Below are 19240 nucleotides of genomic sequence, written 5' to 3'. Positions count from 1 at the left end.
ACCTCGAACTATTAGATGGCCCTCTGATAGAGATATAAATACTTGATTCATATAAAGGCCTTGTAGATAGTCTCTCTCTCTCTCTCTCTCTCTCTTCCCCTCCCATAGGAATTATCATGGATCATAATAAGTTTTACCAATGTGAAGCAGTATGTTATCGCATAGTGTGGTAATTCTAAAATTTCCCTGAACATGCTCCTTATGTAATCTAAGGTCTTCAGCTGGTCATTTTCTTCTCCACCCCAATCAGAATGTAAACACAAGCCCTCATCATCATGATGATCCTTATTAACTACCCCCTTGGTTTTCTGAATTCAAATGTCAAATATATAGCTTCAACTAAATAACCAGTTTAAGACAAGACATGGAGACAAGGATGCTTTTTTTATCTGCACCAACCCATTACCATCTTCTTTCTTTACTTTTTCTTCCATTTTCCCCACCATTTCTGTAGCTTTCCTTATCTTCCTCTCCTTCTGCCTCCTCCATCTTGGATGCTGATCATCAGCACTTATATGATGGTGCTACCACTACCTCATCTCTCATAGTAGCAACATTCTCAGCATAAATATCACCAAACCTTGGTCCTAAATTCTCAGTATGGTGTGTCTGAATGGATGTCTGCAGGGTTCATTATAGCCATATTTTCTAACAAAGACCTGCCATTTACTCATTTTACCAGACTTTGCTATATATGAACTGAATTACTCTGAGCTTATAAACTGCTCATCAGGAATAAAATCTCTTTAAACAAAAGGAATAACAAAATCAACTAGGAGCTGTACATCACTAAACCAGATTAAAAGCACTCGGCCCCATGTGGGGAAATAGGAATTACATACTGTAATCTTGTGACCAGAAGCATGAAAGAACAGCTGGTAGAAATGACCAGTGTGATCCTCACAGGCCTTAGAGAATCTGTCAACATCGAAGGGTAATCCTGAGACCACAGAAAACATTAGCTCAGCAAATGAAAGTATGAGAGAAAGGGGAGAGAGAAGTCAGTAGGAATGGAGTGAGGTTGGAAGAGAAGAATGGTGTAAACCTAGGAATCGAGCTAAAAACTAAAAGAATGCAAAGGATGGCAAGAGAAAAGAAATGAACTAACCATGGAAGAAAGGTAAAAAGGAGCAAAGCGTGAAGGGGAAAGAAGGCATGAAAAAAGGAGAGAATGAGAGGAGCAGTGAGAGAAAAGAAATGGAAAGAATGAAAGGAGTGGTAAAAGATAGGAGAGGAGAAAGTGTACAATATGCATGCAGATAGAGATGAAGAGAATGAAAGAGAACAAAAAGACAGTAATTGAGAGGGAGGAAGAAAATGATAATTTGGAGCAAGGACAGAAAGAAATGAGATAATGACTGAGACTGAACTGAGGGGGAAATGAGCAAGGAAAGAAAAACAAGAGAGATAGTCAATTAGAGACTGAAATACAATAAAAGTTATACAAATCTTTAGTTTACTTTTGCTTAGGACTGCAATCTGATTTTCTTATTGAACCACTGTGTTCACTTGCTTTTGATTCTTAGGACCAGGCCAATTGTTTTGGCTGACCAATCAAATTTTCTGCCCTGCCTCTGCTCCACTTCTTTCACTCTCCCTTCCTAGCAAATACAATAAATGCAAACTGACAGAATCTGTTGTGATTTATTATATTTCTGTAAGAAATGATAAAGCTGAACATTATGGAAATTCTTATTAAAAATAATGAAACTAGTCATTGCTAATATGCTTCTCAATATGGAGTGGAAGAATTAAGTCAATAAAGGAATTTATTCGAAAATAATTAAGAAGAGGAAAACACTATGGGGTAGATTTCATAAACTTGCTCACACGCGTACTTTTGTTCGCGCACCAGGCACGAACAAGAGTACACGGGATTTCAATAGATATGCGCATAGCCGTGCGTATCCATTAAAATCGGGGGTCGGCGCGCACAAGGCTGCCCAAAATCAGCAGCCTGTGCGCGCCGAGCCGCACAACCTGCCTCTGTTCCCTCCAAGGCCGCTCCGAAATCGGAGTGGCCTTGGAGGGAACTTTCCTTCCGCCACCCCCCACCTTCCCCTCCCTTCTCCTACCTAACTCATCCCCCCGGCCCTATCTAAACCCCCTCCACCTCTGTCGCGAAAGTTATGCCTGCTCAAGGCAGGAGTAACTTTGCGTGCACCGGGCCGGCTGTCGCGCGCCATTTCCGGTCCGGGGGCTGGTCCGAAGGCCACGGCCATGCCCCCGGAACGCCCTGGGCTGAAACCACGCCCGCGGCGCCGCCACCAGATGATGCACTGGCCGCGTCACGCCCCCCGGATGACACGCAGATCGCGACACGCCCCCTCCAGAAAAGCCCCAGGACTTACTCACGTCCTGGGGCTTCGCACGCGCCGGAAGCCTATGCAACGTAGGCCCGGCGCGTACCCCTTCATGCCTTCTTTCCCCTTCACATAGGCCCCGCGCGTACCCCTTTGAAAATCTGGCCCTATGGTTTTTGAAGGTTGTTTCTTTGCATGCAAACTGTTCATGGTTTTTCAGTGCTGATATTCTCAGTGCCTGTTTTCAGTAACTATTAGGGATGTGAATCAGGTGCCCAATTGTTCCCGCTTTCGGGATCGTCTGGCTGCGGGAAAAATCTCGTTTTCCCACGAATCCCCGTTTTGGGGTTTTTTTTGTGAAAAATCGTTTTTCGGGTTAGCGCGCCCTAACAAAAATAGCAAAAAGTAACAAAAAATAACAAAAATAAACGTTTTTTTGTTAGGGCGCGCTAACCCGAAAAAATTTTATGAAAATTCGGGGGGAAAAGTGATCATTTCTTTTTTTACCCGATATATTAACGAATTTAGAAATATCGTACGATATTTCAATTTGTCAGAAAAATGATTCACATCCCTAGTAACTATTACTATAACGATAAGTTTTACTTCAAAGTACTAACCTGTATCATTAGTACCAGGCAATTCTGCCAAATAGATTAAAGTTTCCTGTTAATCAGCATATAATCCCAACCCCCAAATCCCTCAAGCTTTATAGATATACTAGCGAAAGGTGCCCGGCGTTACTCAGGTAGTCTATAACACTCTATATGGGTGTTTAAGCTGTGTGTGTTTGCTTATGTATGTACATGTGTGCCTGCACCTTTGAATGTGTGGGTGTGTTTGAGGGAGCCTGTGTATGTGTGTGAATGTGCAAGTGCCTGTGTGTGTGTGTGTGAGCCTCAGCCTGTGTGTGTGGGGGGGGGCTGTGTCTGTGTGTGTATATGTGTGCCTGTGTGTGTGTGTGTGTGTTTGCCTGGCATGCATGTATGTGTACCTGAGTGTGTGCGTGTGTATGCATGTGCGAGCCTGTATGTGTGTGCAAGCCAGAGTATCCACATGTGGGAGCCTGTGTATGCTTTTGCAAGCATGTGTGCATTTGCACAAGCTTGTGTGCACTTTTCTGTTCTTGCACGAGCTTCTATGCATGCTTGTGTGAATATGTGTGCGCTTATGCACGCGTGTGCACACTTGTGTGAATTGCATGCACACTTGTTTGAGCTTGTTTGCACCGATGTATGTCTGTGTGCTTATGTCTGTCTGTTCCTGTGTGTGACAGCATGAGAGACAGTACTTTGCATAAGATAAAATACCTACAGTACCTGAATGTAATCCACTTTGAAGCACTGATAAAAGTGCAAAAAGCGGAATATAAATTTAAAATAAATAAATACATAAATAATAAGTGCCGAGAGTCCATCAAGCCCAGCATCCTATTTTTAAGAGTGACCAATCCAGGTTACAAATATCTGGCAAGTATCTAAACATTAAATAAATCCCATCCTACTAAAGCTGGTAATAAGTAGTGGCTATTCCCTAAGTCAAATCGATTAATAGCAATTTATGGACTTGTCCTCCAGGAACTTATCCAAACCTTTTTAAAACCCAGTTACACTAACTGCCTTAATCACATCCTCTGGCAATGAATTCCAGAGCTTAATTGCCTGTTGAGTGAAACATAATTTTCTCCAAATTGATTTAAATTTGCTACTTTCCAACATCATAGAGTGCCCCCTAGTCCTTGTATTATCTGAAAGAGTAAATAACCGATTCACATTTACCCATTCAAGACCTTTCATGATTTTATAGACTTCTATAATTATCTCCCTCAGTCATCTCTTCTCCAAGCTTAACAGTCCTAACCTCTTTAGCCTTTCCTAATTTTAGCAAACATTACCTGGCATTACTTGGGTTGTCTGGTCAACAACAGCCTCTGTGTGTGTGCACCTATGTGTGCCTATGCCTGTGGATGTGGGTACCTCTGCCTGTGTGTGTGTGTGTGTGTGTGTGTGTGTGTGCGTGTGTGTGCCTGTGCACATTCCTGCGCATGTGTACATGCATTCATGCATGTATGTTTGCACTTGTGTGTGTGTGACTATGAGTGTTTGCAACAGTGCTATGCAGACAGAGCATATTGTCTTTGCAGATTGTTCCTTCCACTCTTTGGTGGCCACAAACTGACACAACAATGTGACTGACATGATCGATTGACACAAGCCTTTTATATATAAATAGATACAAAATTCGGTAGAGGAGTATTAATTTTTCTGGGGTATATTATTCAGAAGTCCCATCCTGCACTCTTCAAACAATCAGATAATTGGAAGCAAATTATTACATGGAAACTTGCCTTTATTTCATAATGTAAAGCTAGACCAATTCTGGGCCAGAGTAACAAAGTAGGATATAATTTAAGAAACTGCATCAAAGCAAAATACCTTTTTAAAATAAGGAACAAAGCCATCCTTCACCTTAATCATCTCCTTCCAATTATTTGATTTTAGATTGCAGGATGGGACATTTGAAATGTTTGAAACTTGCTGCCTGTATTCAAATCCCAGCATTGCATAACACTTTTTTTTAAATTGTAACCCAGCTTGAGTGTGGTTTTTGGCTGGATATATTGTATGATGTCCATGTTCATATGGAGAATATGTCTCTAATACACCAAACTATTTGGGGCCTTGTTTAAAAAAAACAAACCACATTTTGACAGGCAATCTGAAGATAAGAACTTGCAAATGCTAAAGGAGCATTCCATTTTAGTCTTCATCTCTGAAACAAAAAGGAAACCTTGCTACTCCCTAATTCCACTGTTTTAAAAGAAAGCTGAATTTTCTATATACTGAACATTATTGCAAAAGTGCACCTGAGAAACAGCAATAGGTACCACACAGCTATGAAAAATTTAACTGTTATCTTAAGCTCTAAATTATTTAAGGTGCTCCACTACAATGTTCATGTAACCATGAGGGCAGCACTAGAGTCATAATATACACACTGAATCTACATGATCTGTATTGGCTAGGATACTATAAATAAATGATATCATAGACACTGCATAAACCAACCAGATCCCAGTCCATAGGACTAAATTTGTGACACTGTATTAAACATTTCTGCTTCCAGAGATAAAGGGCAATTTCAGGAGAGAAAACTAGAGGTTAAATAACTTTATTGTACAATTTTTAATTAATGCAAGATAAGTATTTCAGCTTGCTGGTATACTTTTGAAATACTACACAGAGGATACAGTTTATTTGTTTTTTAAGTGTGTTGCTTACATCTTTCCCTTAGCCCTATGTTTTTCAGAGACCGATTTAGCAGTCTTATTTTCTAAAATAATTTTCTATGTGTTTCTTTTTAGGGCCAATTCAGTGACATGGAATCCACATAAGATGATGGGTGTTCCATTGCAGTGCTCAGCTCTACTAGTGAGAGAAGAGGTATCATTTTGCATTTTTTTGTTTAACTATGGATTACAGCTCCAAAATGTGTGCTTTCTATGGATACTTTGCTTTTCTTTCCATCTTTACTCTGTCACACTTAATGACCTGAAGATTAGTGAAACTGAAAGTAAAGTATGCATCTAGGCATTTCTGCTCTCTCAGAGATCAAGAAAGGATTACATATAAGTGGCAGTGACTAGTAGCTTACTAGCACAGTAGAGGGCAGGGATGCGTTCATTTTGATCTGAATGCAAAAGCAAAACAAATGAATCAATTTTCAGTTTGGTTCAGGGCAACTGAACCAAATGGGTGTAGTCCCAAAAAAATCAGAATTCTTTTCAGATCATTCAGTTCAGTCCCATTAAACTCTATAGGGGAAGCAAAGTATATACATTTTTTTGTACTCCAAGGCAGACAGAACAGAGACAGTTGGGGATGGGAAAAGGAAGGAGCAGGACCAGTCATGGTTTAGCATTTTTTCACCCAGCCTATCCCAGCTGCCAGCTGCATGTCATGCGTCATCATTTTATTTTTTTTTTTACCTGAAAATCCAACTATGAGTACTTTGAGCAATGAACATTTTATTCAATCACTCCTCTGTTGGAACTCAGAAGGGGAAGGCAACGATTCAGAAGCTCCTTGCTTCAAGATTTGGAGTGAAAGAAAATGTTAGAAAAAAGATAATTTATAGGAAAAAGCGGTATGCTCTTTTGACACTTCCTAGCTGTGGTTTGGAGTCCTGCACAGAGCAACAGGAAAAGGTCTGTGAACCCTGTGAGAGGGTTACAGTGTGTATCATCAGAGTAAGTCTATCCCTACAGCTGACCCTGTGTCAGTGGCTACTGAAAAGATACAGATAAATTAGCTGTTTCGTTATCCTGTGGAGTGTTTGTGTACTGTAGTGACTTAAAGGCAGCCTCCTGCTGTCTCTGGGTAAAAGGGCCAGTGTGACAGTGTAATAATTCTTGTGTGTGTGACTCTTGCACTGCTTGATTTAATTTCTAATGAGAGAATCTTCAAAGGAGTTATGTGCGTAAGTAGCTTGTACTAATATACATGCTATATTATAAACATCAAAAGAACTGTTTATTTTCAGTTTTGTATACACATTTACCTGTGTAAAAAAGGTGCAGTCTAGGGACATTCTGAGGTGGGGCCAAGAAGAGCATGCGTAAGCTGCTATTTTATAAGAGATTTATGTGAATACATTAGACAACTGTAGCAAATTTGTGAAGCAAGACTTCCCTTGTGTAAATCCATGTTGGCTGAGTCTGATTAAATCATGTCTATCTACAGGCTCTGTGATTTTATTCTTTATAATAGTTTCCACAATTTTTCCTGACACTGAAGTCAGGTTCACTGGTCTATAGTTTCCTCTGGATCACCTCTGGAACCATATAGGCGGTTTAGATGTAGAAAAGAAGTTAGTGTTTCTGGTCATTTAATTCAGAAAAATAATAATGAGCATAATTATATAAACTGTTTATATTTTAGGACCGATACAACGGCAGCTAATAACATTTATATAGGCTGAATGTCATTAGCTCCACTTTTCTATATTTTTGGACATTTTTGAATGTATGCAAGTAAAAAAGTCTCCACTTTATTTAAGCCATATAATACACCCAAACCAAGGACATTCAAAGTGAGCCCAATAACCCTTACAGCAAAAGCAGTACTTAGCTTGTGTATCCAATATAAGAGTGTCCCCACACAAGCTAATCACACCAGCGCATAATTCTTATGCACACAAGCGAGAGCCGGGGTCCTTATCTGCATATCTTTACTTCAGCTGTGAATGGCATGTAAATAGAAAAATTAAAAAATCATGCCTAGTCAGCAGGGTTTTAAGGGTCAGGGCAGGTAGAGGAAAAGAAAGGCAGGCTAGTTAGGGGATATGGAAGTCCTAGACTTTAGCTGGGTAAATTGGGAACGCACGCATGTTATAAAGTCAGTGCACACATGTGCATGCTCTGGCAAATGCACACACGCATCACTTTGAAAGTTACCGCTTACATATATAGGGCCTCATTTTCAAAGGAGTTTACTGTGTGCAATAAATTCGCAAATCACGATAACAATGCAAATTTTGCGTTACAGGGCCACTGTGGTCAGAGAGAGAGAGAGAGAGAGAGAGAGAGAGAGAGAGAGAGAGAGAGAGAGAGAGAGAGAGAGAGAGAGAGAGAGAGAGAGAGAGAGAGAACCTTACTATAGTGCCTATGCCCTAGACAGGTATTTTAACCCCTATGGGAGGGCCACCTACTAACTCGGGGTGGGGATTAGGTATGAGCGTCGGGGGTTGGGGGCCACTTTCGCATTCCACATGAGACCTACGGACAGAACAGTGGTCTCTAGTGCAGATTTGCTGGCCGTCGGAGTGAGGACGCTCACTCCAAGAAGTGGTTTGGGCAACGTTCTCTCCACCTAGCTTGATGGACACTCTACCTGGGCAACAACAAGCTAGGTGGAGAGAACGTTGCCCAAACCACTTCTTGGAGTGAGCGTCCTCACTCTGACGGCCAGCAAATCTGCACTAGAGACCACTGTTCTGTCCGTAGGTCTCATGTGGAATGAGAAAGTGGCCCCCAACCCCCGACGCTCATACCTAATCCCCACCCCGAGTTAGTAGGTGGCCCTCCCATAGGGGTTAAAATACCTGTCTAGGGCATAGGCACTATAGTAAGGCGCTTGCTCGCTCGCTCTCTCTCTCTCTCTGACTATCTGACTATCGTGGCCCACGATGATTGAAGTGCAAAAACATTGCCACATGCGATGTTTCCCCACTGCACGAAAGAAGCCTCATTTGCATTGGTAACACCCCCTAATGTGTTACTGGAAAATGAGGGCCCATAGTAGATAATTAAGAAGGGAGATAACAAGAAAACTAAGCTACTTCACATCATTTGTCAAACTTTTAAGATTAAAAGTATGTCATAAACACTTTGTTTTGTTTTTGTCTCCTGAAGGGGCTGATGCAGAGCTGCAATCAAATGCATGCTTCCTACCTCTTTCAACAAGATAAACACTATGACTTGTCATATGATACTGGAGACAAGGCTCTGCAATGTGGGCGTCATGTTGATATCTTCAAGTTATGGCTAATGTGGAGAGCAAAGGTAAGAAAGTGTACAATTTACAGTATTCTTAATGAACAATAGCAAAGTATATTTGGCTCCAGTCCCTAGGATGGTCATTCATTGGCAGGATTCCTTTATTTATTCTACAAAACTGAGAATATAGACGGGACCACGGGTGCTTTTTAATCATACAATTTTCACCTCATTTCTGCGAATGGTTTACAGTATGTTTACTGAAATTCCTTCAAGTTTGCACTTCCTGCTCCAAACTAAGCTGAGGAGGACAAGAAAGGTAAATCAGCTAATATGTTCATTGAACATGGTTCAGAAGACAATACATTTTTGGCCCAAAGTGAAAGGGAGGATTAGCACAAGGAATCCCTCCACAAAACAAAAGGGGTCCCCAGACCCCATTCTCTTAATCCCAGACTATCCTTACCCCAAAAAATGCTTCTGAAATATTCACTGGAAATGTGAGAGGGTTTCATTCCACATTCCCTGTTATAATGTAATTTCTTGCTTCCATTGTTAACTGGTTTTTTTCCCCCTAGTTCATTGTAAACCGGTACGATAAGACCTGGTCTTGAGCATCGGTATATTAAAAGAATTTAAATAAATAAATAAATTCCTGACAGCAGTGGCACCATATCCAAAATGGAGTCACTGTCTCACTGACACTCTGGCCCACGTGCCAAGCCATGATCTTGAGATGTAGTTAAAAATCCCGCATTAGGAGAGCTGCATTAACCCATGTGATAATATAAACACTAGAACATAAGAAATGCCATGCTAGGTCAGACAAGATGCATTGAGCCTAGCAACCCATCTCTAACAGTGACCATTCCGGGTCACAAATATCCAAAAGATCCCAAAACATAGATCTATTTCTTTTTACTCACTCCCATCAATAGCAATAGTTTTCTTAGTCTACTTGGCTAGCAATGTCCTATGGACTTTTCCTCCAGGAATTTGCTCTAACCTCTTTTAAACCCAGCTATGCTAGTTACCTTTACCACATCTTCTGGCAATCTGTAGTATTTTCTATGATTGGTTTCCTCTTGTTTTAGTATTATTTGAAAGAGTATATAACCATCCTTTATTTACCCATACCACTCATGATTTTATAAACGTCTGCCCTGTTTTCTCTGAGCCATCTCTTTTCCAAGCTAAAGAGTCCTAACCTGTAGAGCCTCTCATTCTAGCAGAGCTGTTCCATCCTCTTCATCAGCCCCTTTTCTAGTTCCGCTATGTCTTTCTTAAGATGGGGTAACCAGAACTGCACACAGTACTCAAGATATGGTCGCATCATGGATCAATACAGAGGAAATATTGGGCTGGATTTTCAAAGCCCTACATGCGCTGGGTGTATTTTATAAAGGCCCGGTGATACGCGGAAAGCCATGGGACGCGTCTAAGTCCAGGGGCTTCGAGAAAGGGGCGGGGGCAGGGCGGGGTCAGAGGCTCCCGGCACAGCAGCCATTTGCTGCTGTACTGGAGGATCGTGTGCCGGCAGGTGCAGAAGGTAAAACAAAGGTTGAGGGGGGTTTAGGATAGGGCTAGGGGGGGATAGGTTAGGGGAAGGGGTAGGAAGGTTAGATTAGGGTGTTAGGAAGTTCCCTTCCGAGGCCGCTCCGAAGGCCGTTCCTGGGAGGGAACGGGTGAAGGCCATGGGCGTCGGTGCACGCAGGGTGCACAATTGTGCACCCCCTTGCACGCGCCGACCCCCCGGTTTTAGAACATGAGTGCACCTGCGCACGCATGTTACAAAATTGGGCGACCATGTGTGCGAACCGGGTAGCGCGCGTACATGTACGCCCACGTGCTTCTTTTAAAATCTGCTCCATTATATTTTACATTTTATCCCCAATTCCTTTTCAGATCATTCCTAACAGTTTTGTTGCTCTTTTGACCACTTCTGCAGACTGAGCTGAGGATTTCATCATTTTGTCCACAAGGACTCCCAGGTCCTTTCCCTAGGTGGTGAATTCCAGTAGAGAAATTAGAACTGTGTATCGGTAGCTGAGATTATTTTTCTTTATGTGCATCACTTTGTACATTTTCACATTAAATTTTATGTATCGTTCAGATGCTCAGTCTCCTAGTCTCATAAGATCCTTCTGCATTTCCCCATAATTCTCTGCTGTTTTAATAACTGAATAATTTTGTGTCAGCTGTAAATATGATCACCTCACTTATCCTTCCCTTTGCCAGATCATTTATGAATATGTTAAACAGCACAGTTCACAGAATAAATACCTGTAGTACTCTACTAACAACCTTTCTTCATTTTAAAAATTAACCATTTAGTCCTACCCTCTTTTCTCTTCTTATAGTTAATTATCAATCCACAATAGGACACTGCCTCTTATCCCATGACTTTTTAATTTCCTAAGGAGTTTTTCATGAGGACTTTGTCAAATACCTTCTGAAAATCCATATACATTGTATCAATTGGCTGACCTTTATCTCTGTTTATTTACATTTTCCAAAAAATCTAAAAGATTGGAAAGGCAAGACTTTCCTTTGCTAAAACCATGTTGGCTCTTCCCCATTAAGCCATTTCTATCTATATGATCACTGATTTTATTTTTAAGAATAGCTTCTACCATTTTACCCAGCACTAACATCAGTCTCAATAGTTTCCAAAATTGCCCTGGAGCTCTTTTTAAAAATTGGTGTTATATTGGCCACCCTCCAATATTTAGGTATTGTGGATGTTTAAAAAGATAGGTTACAGATTTCTAATAGGTTTGAAATGTCATATTTTAGTTCTTTTAGGACTCTGGGGTGGATGCCATCTGGTCCTGGTAATTTGCTACTCTTTAGTTTGTCAATTTGATCTATTACAGCCTCCATTATCACAGAGATTTGTTTTAGTTGCTCAACATCATCACCATTAAAGAATGTTTCAGGTATTAGTAAAATGAGCCAGATAATTCATTTAGCTTTTCTACTATTTCCTTGCTCATTCTGAGCACCCCTTTTACCCCTTCAGTCATCTTGTAGCCAAACTGACTCCCTCACAGGCTTTTGCTTTAAATCTTCTTTAAAAAAAATTGTATTGAATAATTTTTCCTCTCTGGCAAGTTTCTTCTCAGTCTGCCATGGCCTGTCTTACTACTGTTTTCAATCTAAATTGCTCTTGCCTACTTTCTTCATTTGGATCTGCTTTCTATTTGTTGCCCTTTTGGCTTAACTGTGTCTATCACCTGACCATTAAACTATGCTAGCAGTTGTTTGGTATTCCTTTGATATTTTTTAGTGCATGGAATACATTTTATCTGAGCTTCCAAGTCAGGTGAAAGCATAATTAAGGCATTTAATTAGCAGATTACCACTCTTTTTTGGGAGTCCTTTGTTCACTCTGGAGTTCAACAAGTGGTCAATTTAGACAATAACAGTTTCACAGGTCTGACAGAGCTCTGATAAAATTTGATCCTGGATAGATATTAGGACCATAAAAAGAGGCCTTATTATCATTGCAGTACCGAGTTTTACACAGCACCATCTATGCTGTGTTTCTTTTGGACCCATTTTGGTGCCAGCTTGGCTAGCAAGGCTAATAAATTCTTTGGCTTGTCACATACCTAGCAATGAGGAATGTTTTTTCCTGCCTGCATTTGGCTGTACAAAGCCAAATGCCAAAGTCCATTTTCTCTGTATTTAGCTATGCATAGCCCAATTAGGCCAATGTCCATTTTTAATGAAGTCAGAGGGTCCATCTTAGTTGGTTGTCCCTGTTAGCAAGAAGTGGGATATTTCCTAAAAGCCTGCTCCTAGACCACCACTTTTTTATACGAGCAAATTTATTCACGCACCATTACTTGCACGTATATGTTCGAGGTTTATAAAATAGCAGTTATGCGAATACGTACTATTTGTGTGCACCTGTTCTCATTTTTATGCACATAACTCTTTTAATCTTCACTCCTAAGATTGCATGTATTTTTTCTTTCTAAAGTGTCAGGAGTAGGATAGGGTGTGAAAGCAGCTTCTAGCTGACATGACTATTACAAATTAAATTCTTGCCTCCAGTACTTTTTCTTTATTTTTTGCAATTCTATTGAGTCCTGGTTTCTAATCAATCAATAAATATAGTTTTCCTGAAAGTTGTTGCATATTGAATGTGTGCATGTGTGTGCAGTAAAACATTTCTCTCACTATACATATATACTGTATATCTGCATCTATATAGATATATGTTTGTGAGTGTGTGTATATATAGTAGAAAATGTTTGTTATTCAATTAAATTGTATACCAATATTATCAAAAATTTAACAGACTGATTTTTATGAAAATATACTAAAAAAAACATTCATATTCCAGATTATGATACTTTCAACAAAATAACTGACTGCAGCAGGTCTAATGGTGTTTTAAAGATATGTGCTAAAAAATTAAACAGAAATACTGTAAAAATATGAACATAAGAATATACTGGGTCAGACCAAAGATCCATCAAACCCAGTATCCTGTTTTCAGCAGTGGCCAATCCAGGTTACAAGTACCTGGCAGGATCCCCGGGGGGGGGGGGGGGGGGGGGGGGGTAAATAGATTCTATGCTGCTTAACCCAGGATAGGAAGTGGATTTCCCCAAGTCCACCTTAAAAATTCTTTATGAACTTTTCCTCCAGGAACTTGTCCAAACCTTTTTTAAATGCAGTTACACTAATAGCTTTTACCACATCCTCTGGCAGTGAATTCCAGAGCTTTGAGATGCAGCATCTAACACCATACAGGGAGAAACATACCACTTCCTGGACCATAAGTGAGAGCTTCCTCCCACAAAAAGATTCTGAGAGAGAGAGAGAAAAACTCTTTATAAGTAAACTATTTGTACCACTATAAGAGGGGCAACTAATTACTCGTGCTGAGGTTTTGGTGGTGGCCTAGGTTTTGGGAGGCAGTTTTACATGCACAGTCAGAGGTACGAACAGCACAGTAGACATCAGTGAAGATTTGATGTGATTTGGAATGGTGACAGGTATACAGAGATGAGATTTGAACATTGTACTCTCAAGATAGCTTGATAGCAACTAGGTAGAGAGAGCATCAAACTAGGTCAAGAATATAAAAAGTTGACTAATATGTGTGCCACCCCAGAGGCTCTCTCTCTCTCCTCCCCTCCCCTCCTCCCCTCTCCTGCCCGAAACAGGATTATTACAAATCACGTTTCGGGCATAATGCACAGCATAACGCCAGGAAAAGAGATGCAGTTATTTCCAGCGTTAAATGGTGCATTACACTATCACACGCAACATTAAACATCCCTCATTTTCATAATCTTCTCCCAAACTCCTCCCTTTTGACTAAATTTTAAAAATGTGCATAAGCATCTAGCGATGCGTTATTTATCGCATGCTTTATGGCACTATTTCGTGTGTTAGGGCCCTATAACGCCCATGATAAGGCCCTAACATGATTTGATAAATGACCCTGCAAGTTTTTTGTTTGTATTAACAAAATTTGCTTATCAATTGATGGGGTAATTTTGAAATATTTCTGCTCTGTCTGTTCTTTATTTAACGGCATCCAGTTCACTTTAGCATTTATTGCAACTTTTCTACTGAAATTCCCTAATTTCCCTGTTCTCTTGGTATCCTTCAAAGATACATCATTCTGAACCATGCACTTCTGAGCGACTGTCGGCTTTCCCCCAGCATCTAGTTTAAAAGTTGTGCATGCATGCTTTTCAGCATAACCAAAAACGTGCATGTAATTCTCTCTTTATACAATTTCCTTTTGTTAACTTTTAAGGGATCATTTATTCAAATGAAATTGGAACTCCATCATTTCCAATATAGTTTCTGTATCTGATTTTAATTGTTACAAAGCATAAGTACTCTGCTGAAATGTAATCAGTACAGAAAGTGCCAAGAATGCAGAATGATTTTTTATATACAACATACTTATTTTAACAGACTACAAGATTATACATCAGACATCACTGACAGCCAGCACACCTGTTTCCTTTTTATTCCCTCCTGCGTGAATTATAGAACACATTTTTTGTTGCAACCTAGCCTGGAGAGACAAATTAAGCTCTGTGTTTGGAAGAAATATATTCCTGGCAATTCCATGATTTGGCTGCAGCGTTCACATTCTAAACTGTTGCTCTGCATTATAGATCCAACTGGTTACATACCTTCAAGAAATTTAAATGTTAGTAGTTAATTTCTGTACTTTGGCATTTAAGCTCAATATTGTTTTTGCAAAATGATTTCCAGATCGAAAAGATTTATTTGCTACAGAAAACAAACTGCTCTCTCTGCGCAGTAATTTGTAACCCGAAAAAACCTAGAGACTGAATTTTGAAAGCCATTCTTTCCTTACTTTTGGTTTTCACCAGTTAACCCCTTCCCACCCATTAAGACTAGGCCAGCTTTCTCATCCTTTTCATTCTCCCCTATCTGGCAATAATAGCACAGGTGACAGGACAGTGATCCTTGACTGAAGGGCATGCATTACTGATCCCTCATTAGTCTGTTGTAAGCATCTCATTTGTTTCACCAGTAGCAAAGCACATGCCATCTGTATAAGATGATCACATCTAGGCTGATTTATTTGTAGGAACACTGTCCCACATATTTAAACAAGGTAAAATACAAATGCTTGTTTTTTAACTTACTGGGAATTGAAGTATAAAATAAAAGTTACTTGGGAGCAGACCTACTATACAAGTGCTAAGTTTAGTGCATGTGATAAGCATGCTTACAGCATGTATTAAAAACAGAGCTATTTATTAGGACCCTATTGCAGGCATTTTTATATATATGTGTGAATGTTAGAAAGGATTGTGCCTGCAAACACTAAAGTCTGAATTTGAATAGCCCGCCTTGTTTCCAATTCATGCAAGCACTTTTAACTTATTCGCATCGCATTGAATTTTCAAAGGAAAACAATGCAAGTTGTTCCCTTTGAAAATCCGCATCAGCAAAGTAAGAACGCATTAAAAAGCCTGAATACTTTGAGCCTGCTATTTGTGTGAGAAAAAGTAAAGAAGTGTGGGCACTTTTGACAATCTCAGGTGCATGCACTGCTCTGCTTTCCTGACCTCAGCACATCCTCGGCACCCCCGATTTTTAACCTAGCCAAAGAAAAGTACATGCGGTGTGAAAGCCAGCTTCCATCTTTAGTCAGGCAGAGCCAAATAACTTTCAGCCAACCCATTTTACCTGGGTAAACAGTGAATTTTCCAGGTACATGACTTAGAAAATAGTCCTCTAAAACAGCATGGAAATAAACTAAGTATTCATTAGAGCTGTGCATTCGTCTGTTTCGGCAACCCCGAAAAACAATGCAAATTTTCCCAAAATTTCAGGAAAATTCATTTTTCGGGGTTAGAGAAGACTAACTCCCTGTTAGTGCGCACGAACCCTGAAATTCGGGACTGCCGAATAATAAAGGCCCGAACCGCGGGAAACCGACATTTCCCGTGGCAGGCTGAAGCACATCTCTAGTATTTATTACCACAGCAGCTCTACCCATTGCTGCTGATACCATCAATAACACTCTGAAAGATTCTACCAAATCTCAAGATCCATCTGTCATCATTGCAGAAGACGAATTAGAAATTAAGATCAAAGAGATTCTGGATGTTCGCAACAGAGGCAAGACTTTTGAATACCTTCTGATTTGGGAAGGCTTCGGCCCTGATTTGATCACTTGGGAGCCTCAGACCAATATCTTGGACAAAGAGATGCTATATCAGTTCCATCTCGCGCATCTTTGAAACCTAAGCCTGGTACCCGAAGAGATTGCCCTTTGAAGGGGGGTACTGTTGCGTCCGTCACTGCTCGATGCCCTCACTCCGCCCTCTTTACCACTGTGGTGACTCCCTCCAGGTCTGATGGACGGTTAGCTGCCGCAGCCTCTTCTTGCCGTCTCTCTGGCGTCCCTGGACCGGCACGGCTCTGTGGATCCGCCATGTTCCTGATGATGTAGGGCACGAGCACGCGCGCGCTCCGATTGATGTACCAGCAAGGGTGCGAACCTCGGGGTCATCCACTTCCAATATAAAAGGTCTCAGTATTTGCTAACACATCGAGTTAGCAAGGGTTCGCTACCTAAGCTACTCTGCCTCCTCGGACTTACCAGGGGTACCCGCTCCTCGGGGGCCTCGCTCTCTTTTCTTTATTTCAGTTTGCCAATAGGAACCGGTACTCGCTCCTCGAGGGCCCATGTTCCTGAACACTCTGAAGATTCTCTACTGCCTGGAAGCTATCGCAGATACTGGAACCAGGTACTCGAGGAGCGAGTACCTGGTTCCAGGGTAAAGCTCTCTCAGAGCTTTCCCTGGAACCAGTTACTCGCTCCTCGAGCGCCTAACCCTTTCCAGCTACTGAGATTTCTAAAGACCTTATGTGAGTTCTGTCATCTAGTTCTGGCTATGAACACAGCATACCCTGTCTACTCACTATCTATAGTTTCTCTACAGCTCAGCAACCGTGGGATCGCTGATCCAGTACCTGAGGGACTTCAGCCCTGCCGGGCATATCAGCTCACTACTGCCACCTCTGGTGGTTCTACTAATCTGTCTAATAAAAGAACTATCTGTGTCTGTCTACATACCCCAGCCTAGCCGGTGGTCCCTCTCAGAATATCCTCCTGGGGGCGCAGTCATCTGCCATCAGCCCAAGGATCCACCTATCTACATTCCTCTACAGCTGAGAGCCCTCTCCAAGAACTCTGCTGGTAACAGATTGCTACTCTCTCCATCAAGAGTCTTCAGCAACAGATTCATAATAGATTGCTACTCCGCAGTCTTAACCCTAACAGATTGTTTACTACTCCCTCTACAGGAGCTGAGCATATCAGATTGCTATCTCCTCTTTCCACAGGAGCTAGTTCATAATAAGATTGCTAACTCCTCACGGAGTCCCTAACAGACTGTGCTACTCCTCCCTTTTACAGGAGTCGCTCCACTACAGATTGCTACTCCCTAGCAAGTCTACAACAGATTGCTAACTCCATAGCAGATCCATACAGATTGCTAACTCCTCCCTTCTTCAGGAGGAGTCCACATCAGACTGCTACTCCTATCTGATTGCTCCTCCCATCAGGCATCAGATCTACAACAGGAGGAAAGGACGGAGAGTCTCTTTGGTGTTGGATCTTGTATAAGGTCAGAGCAGGGGGTCCATTCAGGGAAGGGATAATTAGTCTCTTGTTCTCTGTCTTCTTTACTCCAAAGAACTTTCTCCTCTCTGTCACTCTCTAACTAAACCTCTTATCATCCTCATTCTGATTTTCTGTCACCACCCATCATCCCCTCCTATGCTTTCCCCTCCCCTGTCATCCATTTTTTGTCTCTCTCTCTCCTCCATCATTCCCTTCCCACATTGTTACCCCATCATGCCTCCTCTGTCTCAGTCTAGATAACCTCTATCATCTTTCCTCATGGCCTCTCCCTCTCCGCTCTCTTTCTCACTCTGTATGCCCCATTATTTCCACTCTTGTACAGGAAGTCCTTGGACTTTAAGTCACAATTAGTTCCTGAAAACAGGGACTTATGTTGAAACGTCTTAATTCAAAACCACTTTTCCCATAGGAAATTATGTTATACATGGGGGAATGTTTCCAGCACCAGCACCAGAGTGACTCTGAATTTAATGAAGTCCAATCTAAATGAATGTACATAATCTCCCTGTTACTTCTCCATGTCACTTTGGATCCCTCCAATCCCCTCAAAAAGTAATTATGGTGCTGTTGTGTGATCAGACTTACCTAGCTTCAGTTGTGCAAGATGAAGTACCTGACCAAACTGGCATGCTGGTGGTGAAGCAGCAAACAGAATGAGGGAGGAGGATCTCCTTCCACATGACGGCTGGCCGGCCTTCCTGCTTTTCTACCACCACTGCATTGACCATAGCAGAGAGAGAGCAAGACAATCTCTTTCCAGCCCCCCTCCCCCCAGGACAGCTGTTGTACTGGAAGCTGTCAGATTCATTCCCACCCACATTCAGTGCTGTCTTTCCAACAAAGGACCCCCTTCTCTACCCTCAGAGTAGCAACTGCAGTGGGAACTGTATGAATGGCTCCCACCGTTACTTCTGGATTCAGCAGCTGACATTAGCGTAGTGTCACTTCCACATGCTGAGCGGGGCGGCTGGTCTTGGACGTGTTGCTGTCCTGTCAGAGCCTCGCCACCAGCAGTGTCATGGGGTAAATCAGGAGCCTCAGGTCCGAGACGGGCTCTACATTTTGCTGTCAGGCAATATAAGTGTGAAGACGTCCTGTATGCTTGCTCCCTCATGAATTCTTCCTCATCCCTGGATCTCCCTCCACTCCGCTATTATACTTGGCTCTCTCTCACTCCACCATCTCTTCTCATGCTCTGACCCCCATCACTCCTTCCTAGCTCTTTCAAATCCTCTCTTCCTCTTCCGGCAAGTTTCCATGGAACAAAAGAGA

At 41.5% G+C, this 19240-nt stretch overlaps 1 protein-coding gene across 1 annotated transcript in view; it reads left to right on the top strand.

The window, feature by feature from the left end:
* GAD2 (glutamate decarboxylase 2) overlaps nt 1–19240 on the top strand; it is a 159190-nt gene that overhangs the window by 115299 nt on the left and 24651 nt on the right. Inside the window, exons 12-13 of the mRNA XM_029592613.1 lie at nt 5668–5746; nt 8716–8865. Coding sequence (XP_029448473.1) covers nt 5668–5746; nt 8716–8865 — 229 coding nt within the window. The remainder of the gene's footprint in view (nt 1–5667; nt 5747–8715; nt 8866–19240) is intronic.

The sequence above is a fragment of the Rhinatrema bivittatum genome, chromosome 2, assembly GCF_901001135.1.
Source record: "Rhinatrema bivittatum chromosome 2, aRhiBiv1.1, whole genome shotgun sequence".
NCBI classification, from domain to species: domain Eukaryota; kingdom Metazoa; phylum Chordata; class Amphibia; order Gymnophiona; family Rhinatrematidae; genus Rhinatrema; species Rhinatrema bivittatum.
The sequence above is the reverse complement of the archived record's forward strand: the minus strand, read 5'-3'. Positions and strand labels throughout refer to the sequence as shown.